We start from the raw sequence: 20,187 nt of genomic DNA on the forward strand, positions 1-20,187 counted from the left end.
CCTGAAAAATATATTTTACATTAACATTTTGCCAGGTGAAGGCCAGCTCAAAAAGCAGATATTTAGTATTTCTACACAACATACAATGACCAAAGTCGAATCCGCACTAAACATAAAACAGTTTAAAACTACTTAACTTTACTGAAAGGGCTTATTTTCCACTTTTAATTACTCTAAAAGGCATGGCAGCACACAATTAAACATTATTTTATATACTACCTTCAGAGAGTGGCTTTAAATGTCACACCTGACAATCAAAAATGTTGCTTTAGCTTAAAGCGGAACTTCACCAAAAAGGGGAAGTTCCGCTTGTTTGCATCCTCTCCCGCCCACTTTTTGGGGGGGAGCGGGTACCTGGTTTTGACAGGTACCCTCTCCCAATTCTGGTCAGATGCGCCGTGGCAATCTGAGCCGGAAGATCGCCCTCCTCCTTCCCCTGCAGCCTTCTGGGACACATCACAGGTCCCAGAAGACTACAGGACCATTAACAAAGCACAGCGTGGCTCGTGTATGCACAGTAGGAAACCAGTTTCCCTTTGTTATGATGCGGACACCTGCACCCAAAGCCGATTGAAGAATCGGCTCTGGTGAAGACATTGCTGGATCCCTGGACAGGGTGCTTATATTAAAAGTCAGCAGCTACAGTATTTGTGGCTGCTGACTTTATTTTTTTTGGGGGGGAGCCTGAAGATCCTTTTTAAAGGAGAGATAAAGCCAAAACTTTTTTTTTCTTTCCATTTTGTATAGCGTAAGGGATAGCAATAACCCCTGTCATTTTTTTTTTTTCTTTCTTTTTTACTATTTGTGACCCATTGGGGAAATTTCCCTTCCCTCTCTATCCCATAGGCACAACAGAAAGAGAGAGTAAATCCCTCCAAAGTGAGGGAATCCCTTGTTGTCAATAGAACTAGTGTCCCCATTTGACGATTTCCCCTCTATTACGGTTCTGGTGACAACCAAAAAGGTGGGATTTTCTTTTACTTTTGTTAAGGAGGATAAATAGAGGAGTTGAATCTCCCTAACAGGGACACAGCCAACAATAAAATGCCGACAGGTGTCCTAATCCCTCTCCACACTATCCAACACTAAAAAATCTAATTTTTTTCTTTTAGTTAAACCGTAACATGGACGTTCACCCAATGGGTGAACACAATGGGCATTGTTGCTCTCCTCCCCCATCCACAGTTCTTAGTTTGTTTACTTTTTTTTTTAAATATGTGTACTCTGCAAAGCAACCCCCCCCCCCCCCCCCGCCCAGCTGTCATTTCTTACTTTTAGGCAAGATTGATGTCTCCACCATACATATCGCAACACATATCCCAAAATGCTTAATTTTCCATTCACAGCAGCCAGAGAATGGTGTGTCTGGCATGAGTCATCAGGGAACTGAGCTACTTAAACCAGGGATAGGTACCCAGTGGCATCAGGAACAAAGATGGCGCCATGGGACAATGCATATGGCAGTGGAAACACTGTAGATCTGCTAGGGCAGGTGAATATGTAAATTGAGGACAGCCCTGGATAACAGCCTATGGATGGGGGGGGGGGGGGGGAGTAATGTTTTCCCTTTATTCATTTTTAGAGTAGGATGTTTGCTCAGATCTGAGGTCTTTAATTTATGGTTTTCATTTGGAATGGACTCACTGCATTGATCTACTTATAGGCAGAATTACAACAATAACAGGAAAACCAATTACCATCTTTTCTACTAGATTCTTTAATTCGGTTCAGCTCCATATTATCTCTTTCAAGCCGAGGTTGGTGTGGTCTGTTCTTCATTGTTGTTGGCCTCAGAGCTACCAATACAAATGTTAAACAATTAGCATTTCCTACTTTACTTGGTTATTGCTCGTACAAGTCCATATGACAACAGATTCAGATAGTAGGATTTGGTAAGATTTAGTTAATGTGATTTCACCTTCACCACTATAATCCTATATATCTATTTGCATTTCTAAACTGTGAGATTTAAAAATCCATATTTTTATTTATTCTTTATACAGTAAACCAATGGAAGAGACAAAAATAGGATTTTTCGTCATAGTTACCCGTAAAATCTTTTTCTTTGAGTACATCATGGGACACAGAGTCAGGTTAATATTCATTACCTACTGGGTTATACTCCATCTCCAGGTGAATGGGCACTGGTAGACCAAAGGTCTTCAGACAGGAAGTGATCTCCTATATAACCCCTCCCACACAGGAAGCACTTCAGTTTTTTAGCAAGCACTGAATCCTCAAAAAAAGAGGGGAGGGATCTCTGTGTCTCATGATGTACTCAAAGAAAAGGATTTTACAGGTAAGTATGACGAATAAATCCGATTTTCTTTTTCATACATCATGGGACACAGAGTCAGGCTAATATTCATTACCTACTGGGACGTCCCAGAGCATTAGCCTTGAGGGGAAGTTGACACCCTGCCAAACAATAGCCATCAGAACTTATACGGCAGCCCATAGTACAAAAGCCGAATCCTCGGCTGCTCAAACATCCACTTGATAAAATTTTGTGAACGTATGCGCTGAAGACCAGGTGGCAGCCTTACAAATCTGAGCCACAGATACCCGATGGCGAAAAGCCCAGGAGGTTCCTACACCCCTGGTAGAATGAGCTCTCACCCCAAAGGGAGGAGCTTTATGTTTCAGACCGTAGGCCTGAATGATCAATTGATGGACCCAATTGGCAATGAAAGCCTTGGAAACTGCCTGCCCTTCTTGGGTACTTTTGGTAAAACAAAAAAGGAGTCTGATCCTCAGATCTCTGCAGATCTAGACAAATAAACCTTGACTGGCTGGACAACGTCCAAAGAGTGCAGTAGTCTCTCTTCCGCCGAATGAGGCTGAGAGAAAAAAGAAGGCAAAATAATGTCCTAATTTAAATGAAAGGCCGACACCACTTTTGGCAAAAAGGATGGAACAGGTCGTAATACGACCCTGTCGTGGTCAAGGATCAAGTACAGTTCCCTGCATGAAAGGGCCGCCAACTCCGACACTCTTCTAGCCAAGGTGATAGCCATCAGGAAGGCTAGCTTGCGTGACAGCAAGTCTAATGGAATTTCCTTGATAGGTTCAAATGGTTGTTTCTGTAACACAGACCGCACCAAGTTCAAGTCTCAAGGACACATAGGTGACCTAATGGGGGGGAAGCAAGCCAGTGTCTCCCTGTATAAAGGTTCGGACCAGTGAATGGGAGGCTAAAGGCCTCTGGAAGAATACTGATAGTATAGAACTTGACCTCTGATGACATTCAAAGCCAATTTGTTTTCCACATCTGACTGTAGAAAAGTGAGAATTCTCCCAATCACGTATTTCCGAGGATGCCATTTTCTGGCTTCACACCAAGCAATATAAGTCTTCCAGACCTTATGATACATTTTCCTAGTGACAGCTTTTCTAGCATTTACTAGGGTAGACACTACTGATCCTGAGATGCCACAGTCATTTAACACCCTGGCTTCAATAGCCATGCCATCAAATTTAGAGACTGTAAATTGGGGTGGAATATAGGACCTTGAGACAGTAGATCGGGGCGACGTGGAAGCATCCATGTCCCGTCTATTGTCAGTCTCACAATCTCTGGTAACCAGGGCCATCTGGCACAGGCTTATGCCACCAGAATGACTGGAACCCCTTTTTTGCGAATCCTGGGCAACAAATGTGGAAGGAGAGGGATCAGAGGGAAAACATAAACCAGGGAGTACTGTCTCCATGGAACTATCAGAGCATCTGCTCCAATTTCCAGTGGATCCCTTGTTTGGGACGCAAATTGCTGTAGCTTGTTGTTGAATCTGGATGCCAGTAGGTCGACCTCTGGCCATCCCCAATGCTGGCAAATTTCCTGGAACACCCCTGGGTGTAGGGACCATTCCCCCGGGCAGATCTGCTGGCGGCTGAGATAACCTGCCTTCCAGTTCTCTACTCCTGGAATATGGACTGCCAATATAAATCGGCACATGTCCCTCTGCCCAGGCTAGTATGTGGTTAACCTCCTTCAGAGCTGAAAGACTCCTGGTACCGCCTTGGTGGTTTATATAGTTTATGTAATGCAGTGGCATTGTCAGACTGAATCCTGATAGGGCAGTCCTGAAGTTCCACTGTCCAGGACCATAGGGCCAGACATACTGCCCGTAAGTCCAGGACATTGATGGGCAGGATCTGTTCTGTCCCTGACCCTTTTCCCTGAGCTGTGAACCCTTCTAGGGTCACTCCGCAGCCTGAGACTGGTATCTGTAGCCAGTACTCTCCAAGTTACCGACAAAGGATTTTCCCTTTCGCAGGTTCTGATCCTGCAACCACCAGTTTAGGCTTAAGCGTGCCCGAGGAGATAAGCACATGGGATAATTCAGGGCTTTTCCTCTTCTGATCCAGGCCAAAAAGATGTCTTGTTGTAAAGGCCTGGAATGGAACTGGGCATAGGGTACTGCCCCGAAGGAGGATACCATCCTCCCTAGAAGACTCATACAGAGCCGAATGGAGGGTTGTCTGGTGCCCCTTATCTGATGCACCTGAACCTTCAGGGCACAGGTCCTTACAGGTGGCAAGAATACTCTTGCTTGAACCGTATCTAGGATCAGACCTAAATAATTTAGACTTTGAGCTGGTTTCAAGGCTGACTTTTCGTTATTTATGATCCAGCCTAAGCTTTTCAAATACCACACTGTGCATATTATGCTCTGTTCTACAGCCTGTAATGAGTGATCTCTGAGCAGGAGGTCATCCAGATACCCGAGCACTAGGATCCCTTGGGCCCTTAAAAGACCCAGTACTGGTGCTAGAACCTTTGTGAACACCCGGGGAGCTGTAGCCAGCCCGAAGGGTAGAGCCATAAACTGAAAACAACAATCCTCTACTGCAAAACGTGGGAACCTTTGATGAGGCTGAAAGATAGGTATGTGTAAATACACGTCTTTTATATCAATGGAGGCTAGAAAGCCTCCCCTCTGGAGTGAGGCTACTACTGAGTGGACAGACCCCATCCGAAAGGACTGTATCAGTAGGTACTTGTTCAGGGATCTAAGGTCCAAAATGGACCTTGTGTCCCCGTATGGTTTCTGAACCGTAAACAGGTTTGAGTAAAACCCTGTGCCTCTTTCGGATACCGGAACCTCTACAATCACACCTTGATACACTAGATGATGTATTGCCTGAAGCAATAGGTTTCTTTTTGGAGGATCCGAGGGGAAGCTAGATCTTAAAAACTCCAGCCTGTAACCGCGAGATATAAATTGAGGTGACTCACTCGTCCTGAATTATTGTTCTCCAAATGTCCGCAAAGTGCAGCAGCCTTCCCCCCAATCGATGGAGTGGGGACGTCCCCTCAAAAGGAGGGCTTGGTGCTGGGTTTAGAAGAATCTTGGACCCAGGGCTTCTTCTGGCCCTGGACCTGCGGCTTGCCCCTGGCCCTAGTGCCCTGTTGGAACCGGAACCGCCTTGATGATGAGACATTGGAGGAAGCAGTCCCTGAGGTTTTAAATGAGGGATGTCTGGTGCTTTTCTTCACAGGAAGTAGAGAACTCTTCCCTCCGGAAATCTTTTGGATATATTTGTCCAAATGATCACCAAATAAACATTCCCCATGAAAAGGAAAACCTGCCAATAACTTTTTACAAGGAAGCTTGGCTGACCAGTTCTTACCCCACAAGAGTCTGCACATATGTACAGACGAGAGAGCCAAAACGAGAAACCTGCTGTATTCAATCCTTTACGGCGTCAATAGCAAAACACAGAGAAATGTCTGTCTTACTTTCAGGCAGATTATCCCCCTGGTTAGGCCTATCAGGCCGTTTGACCTGATCCTTTACGGACTGGCAAATACCAATTGCTGCAACAGCTGACTGAATAGCTGAACTGGCCAAAGAAAAGGAAGCCTTTAATAATGATGCCAATTTCTTGTCAACAGGGTCTTTCAAGCCCTGTGCGTTATGTACCAGACAAATTAAGTTAAGTAAGGGCTCAGGGATCCCAAAGAGGACCAGGGGGGGCTCAGTCACCTCTGCAAGAGGCAACTTAAAGGCAGAAAGAACCATTACGGTCACAGTCGGGATCAAAAACCTCTGCGACTGAGAGGCAGACATCAACTGGATATCTTCTTGTCCAGATTGCTTGGTAGCAGACTCATCTGCCGGGCCCTCCACAGAGTCCTGAGCTTTAAGCTCTTCCCCATCCTCAACCCATTCCTGCTCCAGACTAGGAGGCTCCAGGGAGGGAAATCTGTTACGCTTCCTGCTACCCTACGGGATGGAGGCAATCATGCCAGCAATCCTGTGCTCTAACCTGGCTGGGGCCGAGGACAGTTCATCCTGTGTGATAAAGGGTGAAGCAGCAGCGTTGACTGTAGGCACAATACCAGATAGGCGCAGCGGCTCAGACTTCCCAGAAGCCTCTGGTCTTTCAGGGGATACAACACTAGGGATACGACTAGTTCATCAGGAACTACTGACGACATTGGTGTGCCCTTCCCTGTAGTGTTAGTCCCGCTCCTCTTTTTTCGGAGACATTTACTAGCCACAAAAAGAAAGTACTTGGGTGTAGTATTAAAACACCTCAGAAGGGCCACCCTTTAATAGGGCTCCCCAAGCCCTTATGTAACAATCCTGCTAAGCACCTTTAGCCTGCCAAGCAACACTTGGTGACTCACAGGACCCGAGTAAGAAAAAAATGAACCCCTGCAAGTGTCCATTCAGAGCCTGCTCTGTGTCCCACAGCTGCCTTCTGGAAGCACCGCATGCTTGGCCTATATAGCATAAATAAGCTGGGTGTGCGCCGGAACGTTCTGTGTGTGCATGTGGACGCACGTGCGTGGTCCCGGCGAACGGGCATGGCTGTATTCGAATGACGCTCAGATAAAAGGCTACTGCACATGCACGGCAAAGCCGCGTGTGCCATGGCCACCAAACAAACTGCTAACTTAGCATAGCGACACTCTTGCAAACACATGTGCGCCCTGGTGAACCAAGTGCACCATCACACAGGTAAAAAACAGCCAGATACAAGCAAAAAAAGTACACTTTACAAACAACTACAGCTAGCCCAAAACTCCCCCATATGGTCACCGCACACAGGTGTCCAGCCTCTAGCTAGCTTGACTGATTGTTACAATCACTGGGACACCCCACAATAATAAGTATAGGGGTTTCACTTACCCATCCAGGCACAGGGCAGCTTAGAAACTAAGAGCCGAATCTTCACCCTTCACGGCAGCTTCCTGTCACTTAAGGACCTTCAAGGACTGGGAACCCTTTCATGTTTAGGGTCCACTCCCTTGGACATGTACAACACCCTGCAGGAATGCCTAGCGCTGTAGTGTCTAGGATTCCACTTCGCAGGTTCCAGCACCTGGAGGCCGCATTACAGGCAAAACCTTGCAGGATTTTGAGTCTTCTTTGCGAGGCTTAGGTACCATTTATCTAAGCATATAAAGCCTGTGTCAAATGGATCCGATCGGTCAATCCCTCGATTCATTTAAGAACCTTTTGTGGGACTAGAGATCTGGAGCTCAGAGAGCTCAAACAAACCGTGCCATCCACCTTGCAGATACTGGTAAAAAACTGAAGTGCTTCCTGTATGGGAGGGGTTATATAGGGGATCACTTCCTGTCTGAAGACCTTTGGTCTACCAGTGTCCATTCACCTGGAGATGGAGTATAACCCAGTAGGTAATGAATATTAGCCTGACTCTGTATCCCATGATGTATGAAAAAGAAATATGGTACATAAAAATCAGTTGAATCACATAACAGAAAACAGGAGGGTGAAGCATAATAAGAACCATGGCACAATGACAATGGAAAACGCTGACAGGAGAGTCTTGTAAATTGCTTGAGACAGCAATTTAAAAATATGTTTGCGAGAAAAAAGAATTATGGTGATAAAGAAGGGAGACAGGAGAAGAGTGAAAAGAGACCAGGAGTGGACTCAGCATCCATCAAAACCACAATAACTTCAATTTAAATTCACATTTAAAAAAGGTACAGGTTTTTTTCAGATAATCCATCTATGCTAGCTTTGGATAGTATACGGTAAGGCAGGGGTCAGCAAACTTTTCCACATCAAGTGCCATTTCTATAAGTATTAGACAGCTGGTGTGTAGGTAAACAAAAGTGCCATAGCCTTAGGTAGTTTTCAATTTTTTGCATTCATAGTTGTACTGCTAATGTAAAGTTAAACTTAAGTATTCTACATGATCATACAGCTACATATAAAGATCTCAGGTCAGCCATAACTTCAGACCTCAAATTAGCCCCAATGCATGTACACATGCACATCAGACCTCAGATTGGCCTCAATGCACACGTGCATTTCAAACCTCAGGTCAGCCCCAACAGGCATTGCATTGAACATTGCCTAGAAGTTGGTTGTTAGGTACACAAAGCTTCCATGCTAATAAGATGTATTTTTTTTTTTTTTTTATAGGATCCTAGCTAATTTATAACATTAAGCTCTTGACCTGGCTATCACCTTATTCCTACCCTGGTCTTTATTTGTAGGGCTAAATTGTAGCTTGAAAAAAGATCAGAGAGTGCCGGAGGGTCTTGTAAAAGGAGAGTGACCAAATGACTGATATAAGAAAGCTGTTTTATACAACCAGTTTAACAGCTTAAGGACTGCACGTACATATACTGCGGCAGGGCGGCTCTTAAGCGCAAAATCACATACCTGTACGTGATTTTTTTCTTCTGGCTCTAGGGTGAGCGCACACCGCCAGAGTCCTGCTTCTGCTGTGATTGGACACAGCGGGAGCTAATCAGCGGGTCCAGTGGCCAACAACATCTTTGTCTCCCTTGGCTCTTTGGTAAGGACCATCTTTTTTAGCATGTCTACAGTATCTGACCATCTCTTTTAGCATGTCTGCAGTCTCTGACCATCTCTTTTAGCATGTCTGCAGTCTCTGACCATCTCTTTTAGTATGTCTGCAGTCTCTGACCATCTCTTTTAGAATGTGTCAGGAACATCATGACAGCTGCATGGCATGAGCACCACAGACATTGGTGTCAAGCGTGCTATTTAAACTGATGTTCTGCACAGCTTCATTGCTAAATGATCTTTCAGTCTGTATTGCTGCAATTCCCTACCCTGAACTTATTCCTGACCTTGATACTGACCTGGTATTAACCTGACATGCTCTTGGATTATCCTTGCTTATTACTGCTGCTTATCTCCATTACTGACCCCAACTAGGACTTCTGACCAAGATTCTGCCTATCAACTTGGTACCTCGCGACCTCCTTATTGCCAACCTCTTCTTGTTCCTGACCTTAATGCTGACTATGATTTGGTGCTTTGCTACTCACCTATTACCGACCCAGGTTGCAATGCAATTCCGCTTATATCTGGACTTGGAGTATCCTTGATGCATTAAAGTGGTCGAAAACCCTTACATACACTCAGTGAAGTAACTGGCCTCAGGTTATACACAGGGATTAAATAAATCCTATATAAAAGGTTTACCTGTTTATCTGCAGTACTCGCTTCTCTACATCCCTTCAAAGTCCAGAAATCAAAAGGTTTGTCTGAGCTCTCAGAAAAAAGGGGGCGGAGAGCTGACAGTAAACACTATGCAGAGATGAGTGAGGAGAGCTCTGAGAGCTGATTGGAGGTAAAGGACACACCTCCCTTCACCCTGCACACAGGAACAGAGCTGAGGCTGTCAATTAGCTGGAGATCCCTCCCCTGTCACAATTTTTCTCTTGGTGTCAGGAAAACTTGTCAGAAGTGATTCATGCTGATAGCAGAGAAACGAAGTAACAGACAGAAATTACATCTAGTGCTCCTAATTGAGACACACTATAGAGGGATATGCTTTGTTCATATTTCACGTCTGTTTACAACCACTTTCATTTCCAGATGTGCGTGGGGGGTGGGGGGGGGGATTATGCAAGAGGCCAACCTCATCATCTCCGGCTCCTCATACAACCGGTATATAATAGAATGCCTATAGTCTTGGACCATCTCCTGTTACACGTTTACAGTTTGACAGCTATCTTTAGCATTACATTTACTGAATATTATGTGCGGTGATGTCAGGGGCTGCACTTGAAGCCCCCTATTTCAAGTAAGTTGACCACCACTGATGTAGATTGTTAATGTAATGGGTCACTACAACAGTGGCGGCTGGTGCTCAAAATTTTTTTTTGGGGGGGGTGCGCAAAACAAAGTTGAAAAAAAAATTATCAAATACTGCCACTGTGTCATCAAATGCTGTCACTGTGCCCATCAAATGCTGCCAGTGTGCCCATCAAATGCTGTCACTGTGCCCATCAAACGCTGCCAGTGTGCCCACCAAATGCTGCCAGTGTGCCCATCATATGCTGCCAGTTTGCCCATCATATGCTGCCAGTTTGCCCATTAAATGCTGCCAGTGTGCCCTTGAATGACCCCAGTGTAACCCCCGCCCGATCGCCGTCTGCTCGGCACTTACCCTGTCTTGGTGGGGCAGCGGGTGACGGTGTCTGGGTCCTCCATGCGTCTCCTGCTGTCCTCATCTCCCGTCCTCTCCTCCTGATAGGTGTCCAATAGCGGCGCCTGTTGTTTCAGCCAATCAGGTGACAGGTCACAGACCCAATTCAGGCGCCCAAAAAGGGGGCAGGCGCCTGAATAGGGGGTGGCAGTGGCGGCCATAGATAGATTCATGCAATGCATTCATCTATCTATTGGTGATAGAGGGGGTGGCAGGAGAGAGGGGGCGGTGCCCGTGTGCCCTTGATGCACGGGCCGCCACTCTAGCTACTACTATTAGCAGTATTAGAAGTATGTAGATATGAAATTGCATGGATCAGAATAGAAAACTGAACCTCTGCTGATCGGGATGTGCACAGCTACAGATGTGCCAGGAATGTGTGTCCGCTGACTATTTTCATTACATTCAGTGACAGGCGCACTCAGATGTTTACACTGTGTATAAACATAAAGGGGAAGGAGAGATTACAGTCTGAACACACATCAAAGCTGCTTTTATCAGGTTTAGCAGACAGCAAAAAATATTTTCAAATTTTAAATGGAACCCTGCTGCTATTTGGGTCCAACATACAGGTGTTTACTTAGTATGCCTGTGGGAGGCAGACAAGGAACTGACAAATACTGGAGGCCAATTAGTTACTTTCAGACACCCCACCATGGGGATAATCTATGTGCCTCATTACTGAAAGTGTCTATCAGGGCAAAAAAAAAAATCATATGCAGTACATTTCTGCAATACACCACGATTTATCCCTTTAACGCATTTACTGCCAGAGATTTTTTTTGTGGGTTTTTTTCACACATGTTAAAATGCACATTTTAGGTCTAATGATTAGTTAAAGAAATATATTTTCTGAAAGCAGAAACTTTGTAGAATTAAATAGTGGTGGTGACAATTTTTTATGTCACACAATATTAGCACAACAGTTTATATAAAACCCATATTTTCAGTAAAAAAGCAAAAAAACAAAAAAAAAAACAAACAAAAAACACACTAACATTAATTTACAAATAGTACAAACAAATGGCCACTGCCCCCCACTTATAACTGGCCTTTGCAGCAAGGAGCACATGGAAGTGTGACACATGTCAAACAAAAGTAAAGAAAACTCCCAGCTCAACTTACCAACCAGCCTGCAACCAACCGAATTCTCCTGTCTAACAGTATAAGTTAAAGCAGGGGTCCACCTATCTATCGTTTTTTGTTTTTTTTTTAGTTCATTCACAAACTTTTCTTCTCAGCATTACATACTCACATATTGTGTGTAATATGTCTGCCTGTGTCAGATTTCGTCGGAAAGAATAACTTATATTATTCACTGCAGGCGGTTTCTATCTTCATTGTGGGCATTTGAAGCCCACAAGCATTTATTTCCTGGATGTGGTGAATTCTGTGCTCCCAGCATTCACCGCTCGTTCCAGCACATGCTCAGTGACATCCTGGGAAGCCTGAGACTAGCTCCCAGGAGTCTGGGAGAGGCTAGAAACACGCCTACTCCCACGGGAGGAGAACCAGGAAGTGCAAAGAAGAATAGAAAAATAAAAGGTAATTATGGCGATTTAAATTTTTTTAAATGGCATGTCAGCATCTAGGCAAAGAAGAGAATACATACAGATATTGTTCAAAATTTGGGTGGAACCCCACTTTAAAAACAGGGGTTTCGTTTGCGCACATTTGCAAATACATGCGTAAGAGCCACTTCATGGCACTCCAGTATTATCTGCAGTCCTAACTCTATTTGAGTTTATTTATTTGAGTCAATTTATTATAATGAATAGATAGAGGGCAGTTGAGAATGGAGGGATACTTTAAAAAAAATTTAAATTAATTGATACCAAACATGTCAAACCTTCAAGTTACGTGCACCTGTAGAATGGCAGAAAACTTCAGTGCACAAAATTCTTCATGGATGACGCTTTAAAAGCCATCACATAGTTAGTCAGATTGAAAAAAAGACATAAGTCTATCTAGTTCAACCACTAGGAAAAATGAAACAATAAATAGAAGACCTCCATATACAGGACCCTATACATACAGCTGATCCAGGGTAACCATAAATGATGGCCCTAATATTTATGCTTTCATTCTGATGCGCATGGTGACATCCGATGTGTTTCGTACGTAGGTGCCCCCCTTTCCAATGTTTGCATTTACAGTAAAACCTTGGATTGAGAGTAACTTGGTTTGGGAGTGTTTTGCACGACAAGCTAATTTTTTTTCAAAATTTTGACTTGATAAACAAGTGATCTCTTGATGTACAAGTAGTGTCACATCACAACTTAGTATAAAAGACAAAAGAGGCGCCTCTAAGTGTAGCAATATGGATACATTTAATGAAAGTACAACATTTAGCAACTCACATGGTTGATGATTAAAACTGGCCCATCTAAGTATGCAGACATCCGTGGTAAAGCTGTCCACATAGACCATCCTCTGCACCACCATCTACGTCATCCCTTCCATGCCGCGCTCCACAACAGCTTCAAGCCAGGCTTTCAGATCACTCCACTGCAGGGTAGTCTTCCCTGGTCACGATTACAGACTGACAGCAGTGAGAGCCGGCGGTGCGGAGGATGGTCTATGTGGACAGGTTTATCCCGGATGTCTGCATACTTAGATGTGCCTCTTTTAATCATCAACCATATGAGTTGCTAAATGTTGTACCTTCATTAAATGTAACCATTTTGCTACACTTAGAGGTGCCTCTCTTCTCTTTTATATTCTGTAGCTCCTGCTGAATTTTGCTTCTAATCCCCTTGTGGAGGCTTCCATTTGTGGGTGGACATTTAATGGTTACACAGCCTGGTCACATTGCTATAATCTTTTTATATGGACTATAAACTGAAGGACTTCTGAATAAATGGTTGTGGAACGAATCATCTGAGTTTCCATCTTTTCTTATGGGGAAATTCAATTTGATATAAGAGTGCTTTGAATTACAAGCATGTTTCTGGAACGAATTATCCTCCCAATCCAAGGTTTTACCTTTACATTCAAATGCGCAAGTTTAGGGAGCAACGGGTTTTACAGTTTTATTTGGGTGGGGGGGGTTAAATTCTTGGGCGTAGATTACATTTTTTAAACTTTTTTTTCACCTAACTCTATTGCTGTCATATAAGGGTCTGACTTTCTGATACAACAAAACACCCCAACTGTATATTTAACAGACCAAAAGGGAGCAAATAAGAGAAGTTAATTGTTAGGTTTTATGCACACTCAATATACATGACACACAGGTTATCATGGCTAATACAGTCATTCACAGATTCATTACAAACCCAGATAAGATGATTCACCCCTTCCACATTCTAAACTACAATGTCATTGGCACTGTGGACACCAAAAAAAATGCTTACGCTTAAATTTCCTGCAGATAGCACAGACGTTAATATGCATCTGTACAAGACCACAAATGTCATATTCTTCATAAACAATATAGCAGAGACAGTGCAATCCTATTTTAAATGACACAAGATAAACTTCTTTAGTTGCCGGCATACTTTTCAGTTTTCACTTTGCGAGACCAAAGAGCTGGTTGACAATATTAAAATGTACATAAAATCTAACCATAAATTTATCTTATTTACTTTTGGTCTGTTAAATATACCATTGAAAGAGCTTTGTTATATCTATTTGACAAGAAAAAAAAAAAAAATCAGCTGTTGATTCAGCCAGAAATCTTGTGAGCTGATAACCTCTTTAACCCAGCGGGTCGCACCACAAAAAAAAAAAACCTGACAGATCAGGTCAAAGACGCTGTACTAATTATGCGAGGTTAGTTCAGCGATCTCCCTGCTGAGCTGTTGTGATCTGACAGGAGGACGGCCCCCCCCACCAGAACACTCCGATCAGCTTTCTCTGCCATTGGCTGAAAGCGCTGATCAGGAGTTGGTCGGCTGCTGGTTTTCTAGCATGCACGTCTGACATACACACAGGCCGAATGTCGGACTTTTTTTTTTTTTTAACCGGCGAATGTCTCCCGACATTCTGTGGGGCTTTATTCTCTGCATCTGGACAATTATCAATTAGCACTGTTCCCTGCTATCTCCTTGGATGAAAAACACTATTCCCTGTTATGGTGAAGAAAGTGAACTTTTACGTAGTCTTTATACAGTTTTATGTAGTCCTAGCACACTCTCTGTCTTAGGGTGACACTAGGACAGGAAGGGAGTTAATGGAAGAATTGGCAGGTTATAGTAAAGGAAAAAGAAGTGTGAAAAATGAAAACGAATGCAGGCTTGGCTATATATATATATATATATATATATAAATATATATATATAATATGCATGTATATATCTCTTTTGTAGCCCCCAATGAATCCCCGAGTGCCGCGGGGGCCACAAGAGATATATACTCGTATTTATGTATATAGGGGGCGGGATGAGGCTGACAGAAAACATACAGTGAGAATTTCCTGTTTACACGGCAGCCTCTGTAATAGGAAGTCCTGTCATCTGGGCTGCTATTGGACGACTGTTCTGTCTTTCCATAGGAGGCGGGACTTTGTATTAAAGAGACCGCTGAGTAAACAGGAGATTCTCCTGTATGTAATCTGTTGGTGCTTGTCCCAACCCCCTCCCTGTCCCCTCTGAGGCTGCATTGATGGCAATAGTGAGGCTGCATTTGAGGCTACTTTCATGTCAATGGTGAGGCTACATTCCTGGCAATGGTAAGGCTGAATTCATGCAATGGTGAGGCTGCATTTGGGGCTGCATTCATGGCAATGGTGAGGCTGTGTTTTTGGCAACAGTGAGGCTGCATTCATGGCAACGGTGAGGCTGCATTCATGGCAACGGTGAGGCTGCATTCATGGCAACGGTGAAGCTGCATTCATGGCAACGGTGAGGCTGCATTCATGGCAACGGTGAGGCTGCATTCATGGCAACAGTGAGGCTGCATTCATGGCAACAGTGAGGCTGCATTCATGGCAACAGTGAGGCTGCATTCATGGCAACAGTGAGGCTGCATTCATGGCAACAGTGAGGCTGCATTCATGGCAACAGTGAGGCTGCATTCATGGCAACCGTGAGGCTGCATTCATGGCAACGGTGAGGCTGCATTCATGGCAACGGTGGGGCTGCATTCATGGCAATTGTGAGGCTGCATACATGGCAATTGTGAGGCTGCATACATGGCAATTGTGAGGCTGCATACATGGCAATTGTGAGGCTGCATTCATGGCAATTGTGAGGCTGCATTCATGGCAATTGTGAGGCTGCATACATGGCAATTGTGAGGCTGCGATGGGCACTGATTAGGCTGCATTGATGGGCACTGACCCTTATTTTGCTTCATAGTTCTTTATTTAAAAATTTTTTTCCCTGAAACTTCCCTCTTAAAGTGAAGGTGTGTGTTATACGCCGATAAATACGGTATATCCAAATAACACGCTCAAGCTCATCCTTAGTCCTGAGCGGCGCTCGGGGATTCGAGCGCCACTCAGGACTAAGGATGAGCTTGCCACTAGGGATGAGCTTCGAGTTCGAGTCGAACTCATGTTCTACTCGAACATTGGCTGTTCGCAAGTTCGCCGAACAGTGAACAATTTGGGGTGTTCGCGGCAAATTCGAATGCCGCGGAACACCCTTTAAAAGTCTATGGGAGAAATCAAAAGTGCTAATTTTAAAGGCTTATATGCAAGTTATTGTCATAAAAAGTGTTTGGGGACCCGGGTCCTGCCCCAGGGGACATGGATCAATGCAAAAAAAAAGTTTTAAAAACGGACGTTTTTTCAGGAGCAGTGATTTTATTAATGCTTAAAGTCAAACAATAAAAGTGTAATATCCCTTTAAATTTCGTACCTGGGGGGTGTCTATAGTATGCCTGTAAAGGGGCGCATGTTTCCTGTGTTTAGAACAGTCTGACAGCAAAATGACATTTGGAAGGAAAAAACTCATTTAAAACTACCCGCGGCTATTGCATTGCCGACAATACACATAGAAGTTCATTGATAAAAACAGCATGGGAATTCCCCACAGGGGAACCCCGAACCAAAATAAAAAAAAAAAAAAATGATGTGGGGGTCCCCCTAAATTCCATACAAGGCCCTTCAGGTCTGGTATGGATATTAAGGGGAACCCCAGCCAAAATTTAAAAAAAAAATTGACGTGGGGTTCCCCCTAAATTCCATACCAGACCCTTCAGGTCTGGTATGGATTTTAAGGGGAACCCCGCGCCAAAAAAAAAAAAAAAACGGCGTGGGGTCCCCCTAAAAGTCCATACCAGACCCTTATCCGAGCACGCAACCTGGCAGGCCGCAGGAAAAGAGGGGGGGACGAGAGTGCGGCCCCCCCCCCCTCCTGAACCGTACCAGGCCACATGCCCTCAACATTGGGAGGGTGCTTTGGGGTAGCCCCCCAAAACACCTTGTCCCCATGTTGATGAGGACATGGGCCTCATCCTCACAACCGTGGCCGGTGGTTGTGGGGGTCTGCGGGCGGGGGGCTTATCGGAATCTGGAAGCCCCCTTTAACAAGGGGACCCCCAGATCCCGGCCCCCCCCCTGTGTGAAATGGTAAGGGGGTACTTACCCCTACCATTTCACTAAAAAACTGTCAAAAATGTTAAAAATGACAAGAGACAGTTTTTGACAATTCCTTTATTTAAATGCTTCTTCTTTCTTCCTTCATCTTCTTCTTCTTCTGGTTCTTCTGGCTCTTCTGGTTCTTCCTCCGGCGTTCTCGTCCAGCATCTTCTCCGCGGCGTCTTCTATCTTCTTCTCCTCGGGCCGCTCCGCACCCATGGCATGAGGGGAGGCTCCCGCTCTTCTCTTCATCTTCTTCTCTTCTTCATCTTCTTCTTCATCTTCTTCTTCTTCTTCTCTTCTTCATGTCTTCTCCGGGCCGCTCCGCAGCCATGCTGTGGCATGGAGGGAGGCTCCCGCTGTGTGACGGCGTCTCTTCGTCTGACGGTTCTTAAATAACGGGGGGGCGGGGCCACCCGGTGACCCCGCCCCCCTCTGACGCACGGTGACATGACGGGACTTCCCTGTGGCATTCCCCGTGACGTCACAGGGAAGTCCCGTCAAGTCACCGTGCGTCAGAGGGGGGCGGGGTCACCGGATGGCCCCGCCCCCCGTTATTTAAGAACCGTCAGACGAAGAGACGCCGTCACACAGCGGGAGCCTCCCTCCATGCCACAGCATGGCTGCGGAGCGGCCCGGAGAAGACATGAAGAAGAGAAGAAGAAGAAGAAGATGAAGAAGAAGAAGATGAAGAAGAAGATGAAGAAGAGAAGAAGATGAAGAGAAGAGCGGGAGCCTCCCCTCATGCCATGGGTGCGGAGCGGCCCGAGGAGAAGAAGATAGAAGACGCCGCGGAGAAGATGCTGGACGAGAACGCCGGAGGAAGAACCAGAAGAGCCAGAAGAACCAGAAGAAGAAGAAGATGAAGGAAGAAAGAAGAAGCATTTAAATAAAGGAATTGTCAAAAACTGTCTCTTGTCATTTTTAACATTTTTGACAGTTTTTTAGTGAAATGGTAGGGGTAAGTACCCCCTTACCATTTCACACAGGGGGGGGGCCGGGATCTGGGGGTCCCCTTGTTAAAGGGGGCTTCCAGATTCCGATAAGCCCCCCGCCCGCAGACCCCCACAACCACCGGCCACGGTTGTGAGGATGAGGCCCTTGTCCTCATCAACATGGGGACAAGGTGTTTTGGGGGGCTACCCCAAAGCACCCTCCCAATGTTGAGGGCATGTGGCCTGGTACGGTTCAGGAGGGGGGGGGGGGCCGCACTCTCGTCCCCCCCTCTTTTCCTGCGGCCTGCCAGGTTGCGTGCTCGGATAAGGGTCTGGTATGGATTTTTAGGGGGACCCCACGCCGTTTTTTTTTTTTTTTTTGGCGCGGGGTTCCCCTTAAAATCCATACCAGACCTGAAGGGTCTGGTATGGAATTTAGGGGGAACCCCACGTCAATTTTTTTTTTAAATTTTGGCTGGGGTTCCCCTTAATATCCATACCAGACCTGAAGGGCCTTGTATGGAATTTAGGGGGACTCCCACATCATTTTTTTTTTTAATTTTGGTTCGGGGTTGCCCTGTGGGGAATTCCCATGCCGTTTTTATCAATGAACTTCTATGTGTATTGTCGGCAATGCAATAGCCGCGGTAGTTTTAAATGTGTTTTTTCCTTCAAAATGTCATTTTGCTGTCAGACTGTTCTAAACACGGGAAACATGCGCCCCTTTACAGGCATACTATAGACACCCCCCAGGTATGAAATTTAAAGGGATATTACACTTTTATTGTTTGACTTTAAGCATTATTAAAATCACTGCTCCTGAAAAAACGGCCGTTTTTAAAACTTTTTTTTGCATTGATTCATGTCCCCTGGGGCAGGACCCAGGTCCCCAAACACTTTTATTGACAATAACTTGCATATTAGCCTTTAAAATTAGCACTTTTGATTATTCATGTTCGTGTCCCATAGACTTTAACGGTGTTCGCGTGTTCGAACGAATTTTTTTCCTGTTCGCATGTTCTGGTGCGAACCGAACAGGGGGGTGTTCGGCTCATCCCTACTTGCCACTAAGGATTAGCTTTTTGCCACAAAAGATATATATCCAAATAACACGCCCGAGCTCATCTCTTCACCACACACAGCCACAAAGGCAAGAGAATTCTTATTGGGCAGTGTATTAGTGCTCGGACGAACACACTTAGACCAAATTTTAATGGTTCAAAGAATGTCAGGCAAAATGGTTGGCCCTCACGCATGATCACTTCATCAAATCTGGCCCTCTTTGAAAAAAGTTTGAACACCCCTGCACTAAGGACTGGTAAACTGCAGTTTAGATTGGGTACTATTTCTCTTATTTTTTTTTGGGGGGGGGGGGGGGGTGGTTGGGGGTGCTATGCTGAAATTGAGGTTATATATGGGGTAACTAATTAACTAATTCCCTTACCCTGAATCCCATTTTGTAATATGTTGTAAATGCAGATATAACATAATCCCATTCCCTGAGCATGAGAGTACAAAGAAATGTTTTATAAAATAAATCTCAGTAAAGAAAAGTCACCTCTATCTCATTCAGATGACACTTTGGCAAAGCTGTCGGGAACTAATCATGCTATAAGAATTTGTGGGAAAAGAACTATTCACAATCGATGATATTGTTGGAAACATAGCAAGACGAGAGGAGGAAAAGAAAAAAAAAAAAAGGGGGGGTAACATAGTAAGGTAGAATAATTATAAAGAGGGGGCACTACCCCCAGGCTAACCAGTGGTGTTGGTAGAATCACCCTCAGCCCAGGAGATAAATTCCATTGAATAACGAAAGATAGACCATGAGGTCCAAGTATTGGAAAATTGTTCTTCCTTGGGAGCACAGTGTTTAGGCTGACTATGCGTTAGGGCTCACAGCAAGTTAATTAGAGGCATTTACCTTTGTACTCACCATTGTGTCTTGTTGTGGGAGCGGGTGTAGTGGTAGGAGGCTGAGTTAGTGAGATAACTGTCTCTGTAGTGTCTTGCAAGGTGCTGCGAGCTCTTTGGTGGTAAATATAATAATCCTTAGGAAGCCAGTACTCATACTCTATACCCAAATTCTGCTCTGTAAAGAGGACCTACAACATAAGGCACAATACATAATTAGAATAAATCATATTTACACACAAGGGCTTGTAATTTACTTATGCCTCGTTTCCACTGAGCGGATCAGTTCGGGTCGGTACAGTTTGAATGGCCTAGAATGGTCCGGTCTATTCTGGTGAGCGTTTCCACTGTAAGTGG

The 20,187-nt window shown here is 44.8% G+C and overlaps 1 protein-coding gene across 4 annotated transcripts in view; it reads right to left on the bottom strand.

The window, feature by feature from the left end:
- Positions 1-20,187, bottom strand: part of LOC141131360 (ADAMTS-like protein 5) — a 118,584-nt gene that overhangs the window by 22,666 nt on the left and 75,731 nt on the right. For 2 of the 4 annotated variants that reach the window (XR_012242759.1, XM_073618521.1), the window contains exons 10-11: positions 19,841-20,021; positions 1,698-1,796 (exon numbers count right to left, since the gene is read on the bottom strand). Coding sequence is in view for 3 of the 4 variants with exons in the window: in XM_073618521.1 (XP_073474622.1) it covers positions 1,698-1,796; positions 19,841-20,021 (280 nt within the window). In the remaining variant the exon portion in view is untranslated. The remainder of the gene's footprint in view (positions 1-1,697; positions 1,797-19,840; positions 20,022-20,187) is intronic. The other 2 variants (XM_073618522.1, XM_073618523.1) reach the window with 2 other exon arrangements.

Source organism: Aquarana catesbeiana, linkage group LG03 (genome assembly GCF_042186555.1).
Source record: "Aquarana catesbeiana isolate 2022-GZ linkage group LG03, ASM4218655v1, whole genome shotgun sequence".
NCBI lineage: Eukaryota > Metazoa > Chordata > Amphibia > Anura > Ranidae > Aquarana > Aquarana catesbeiana.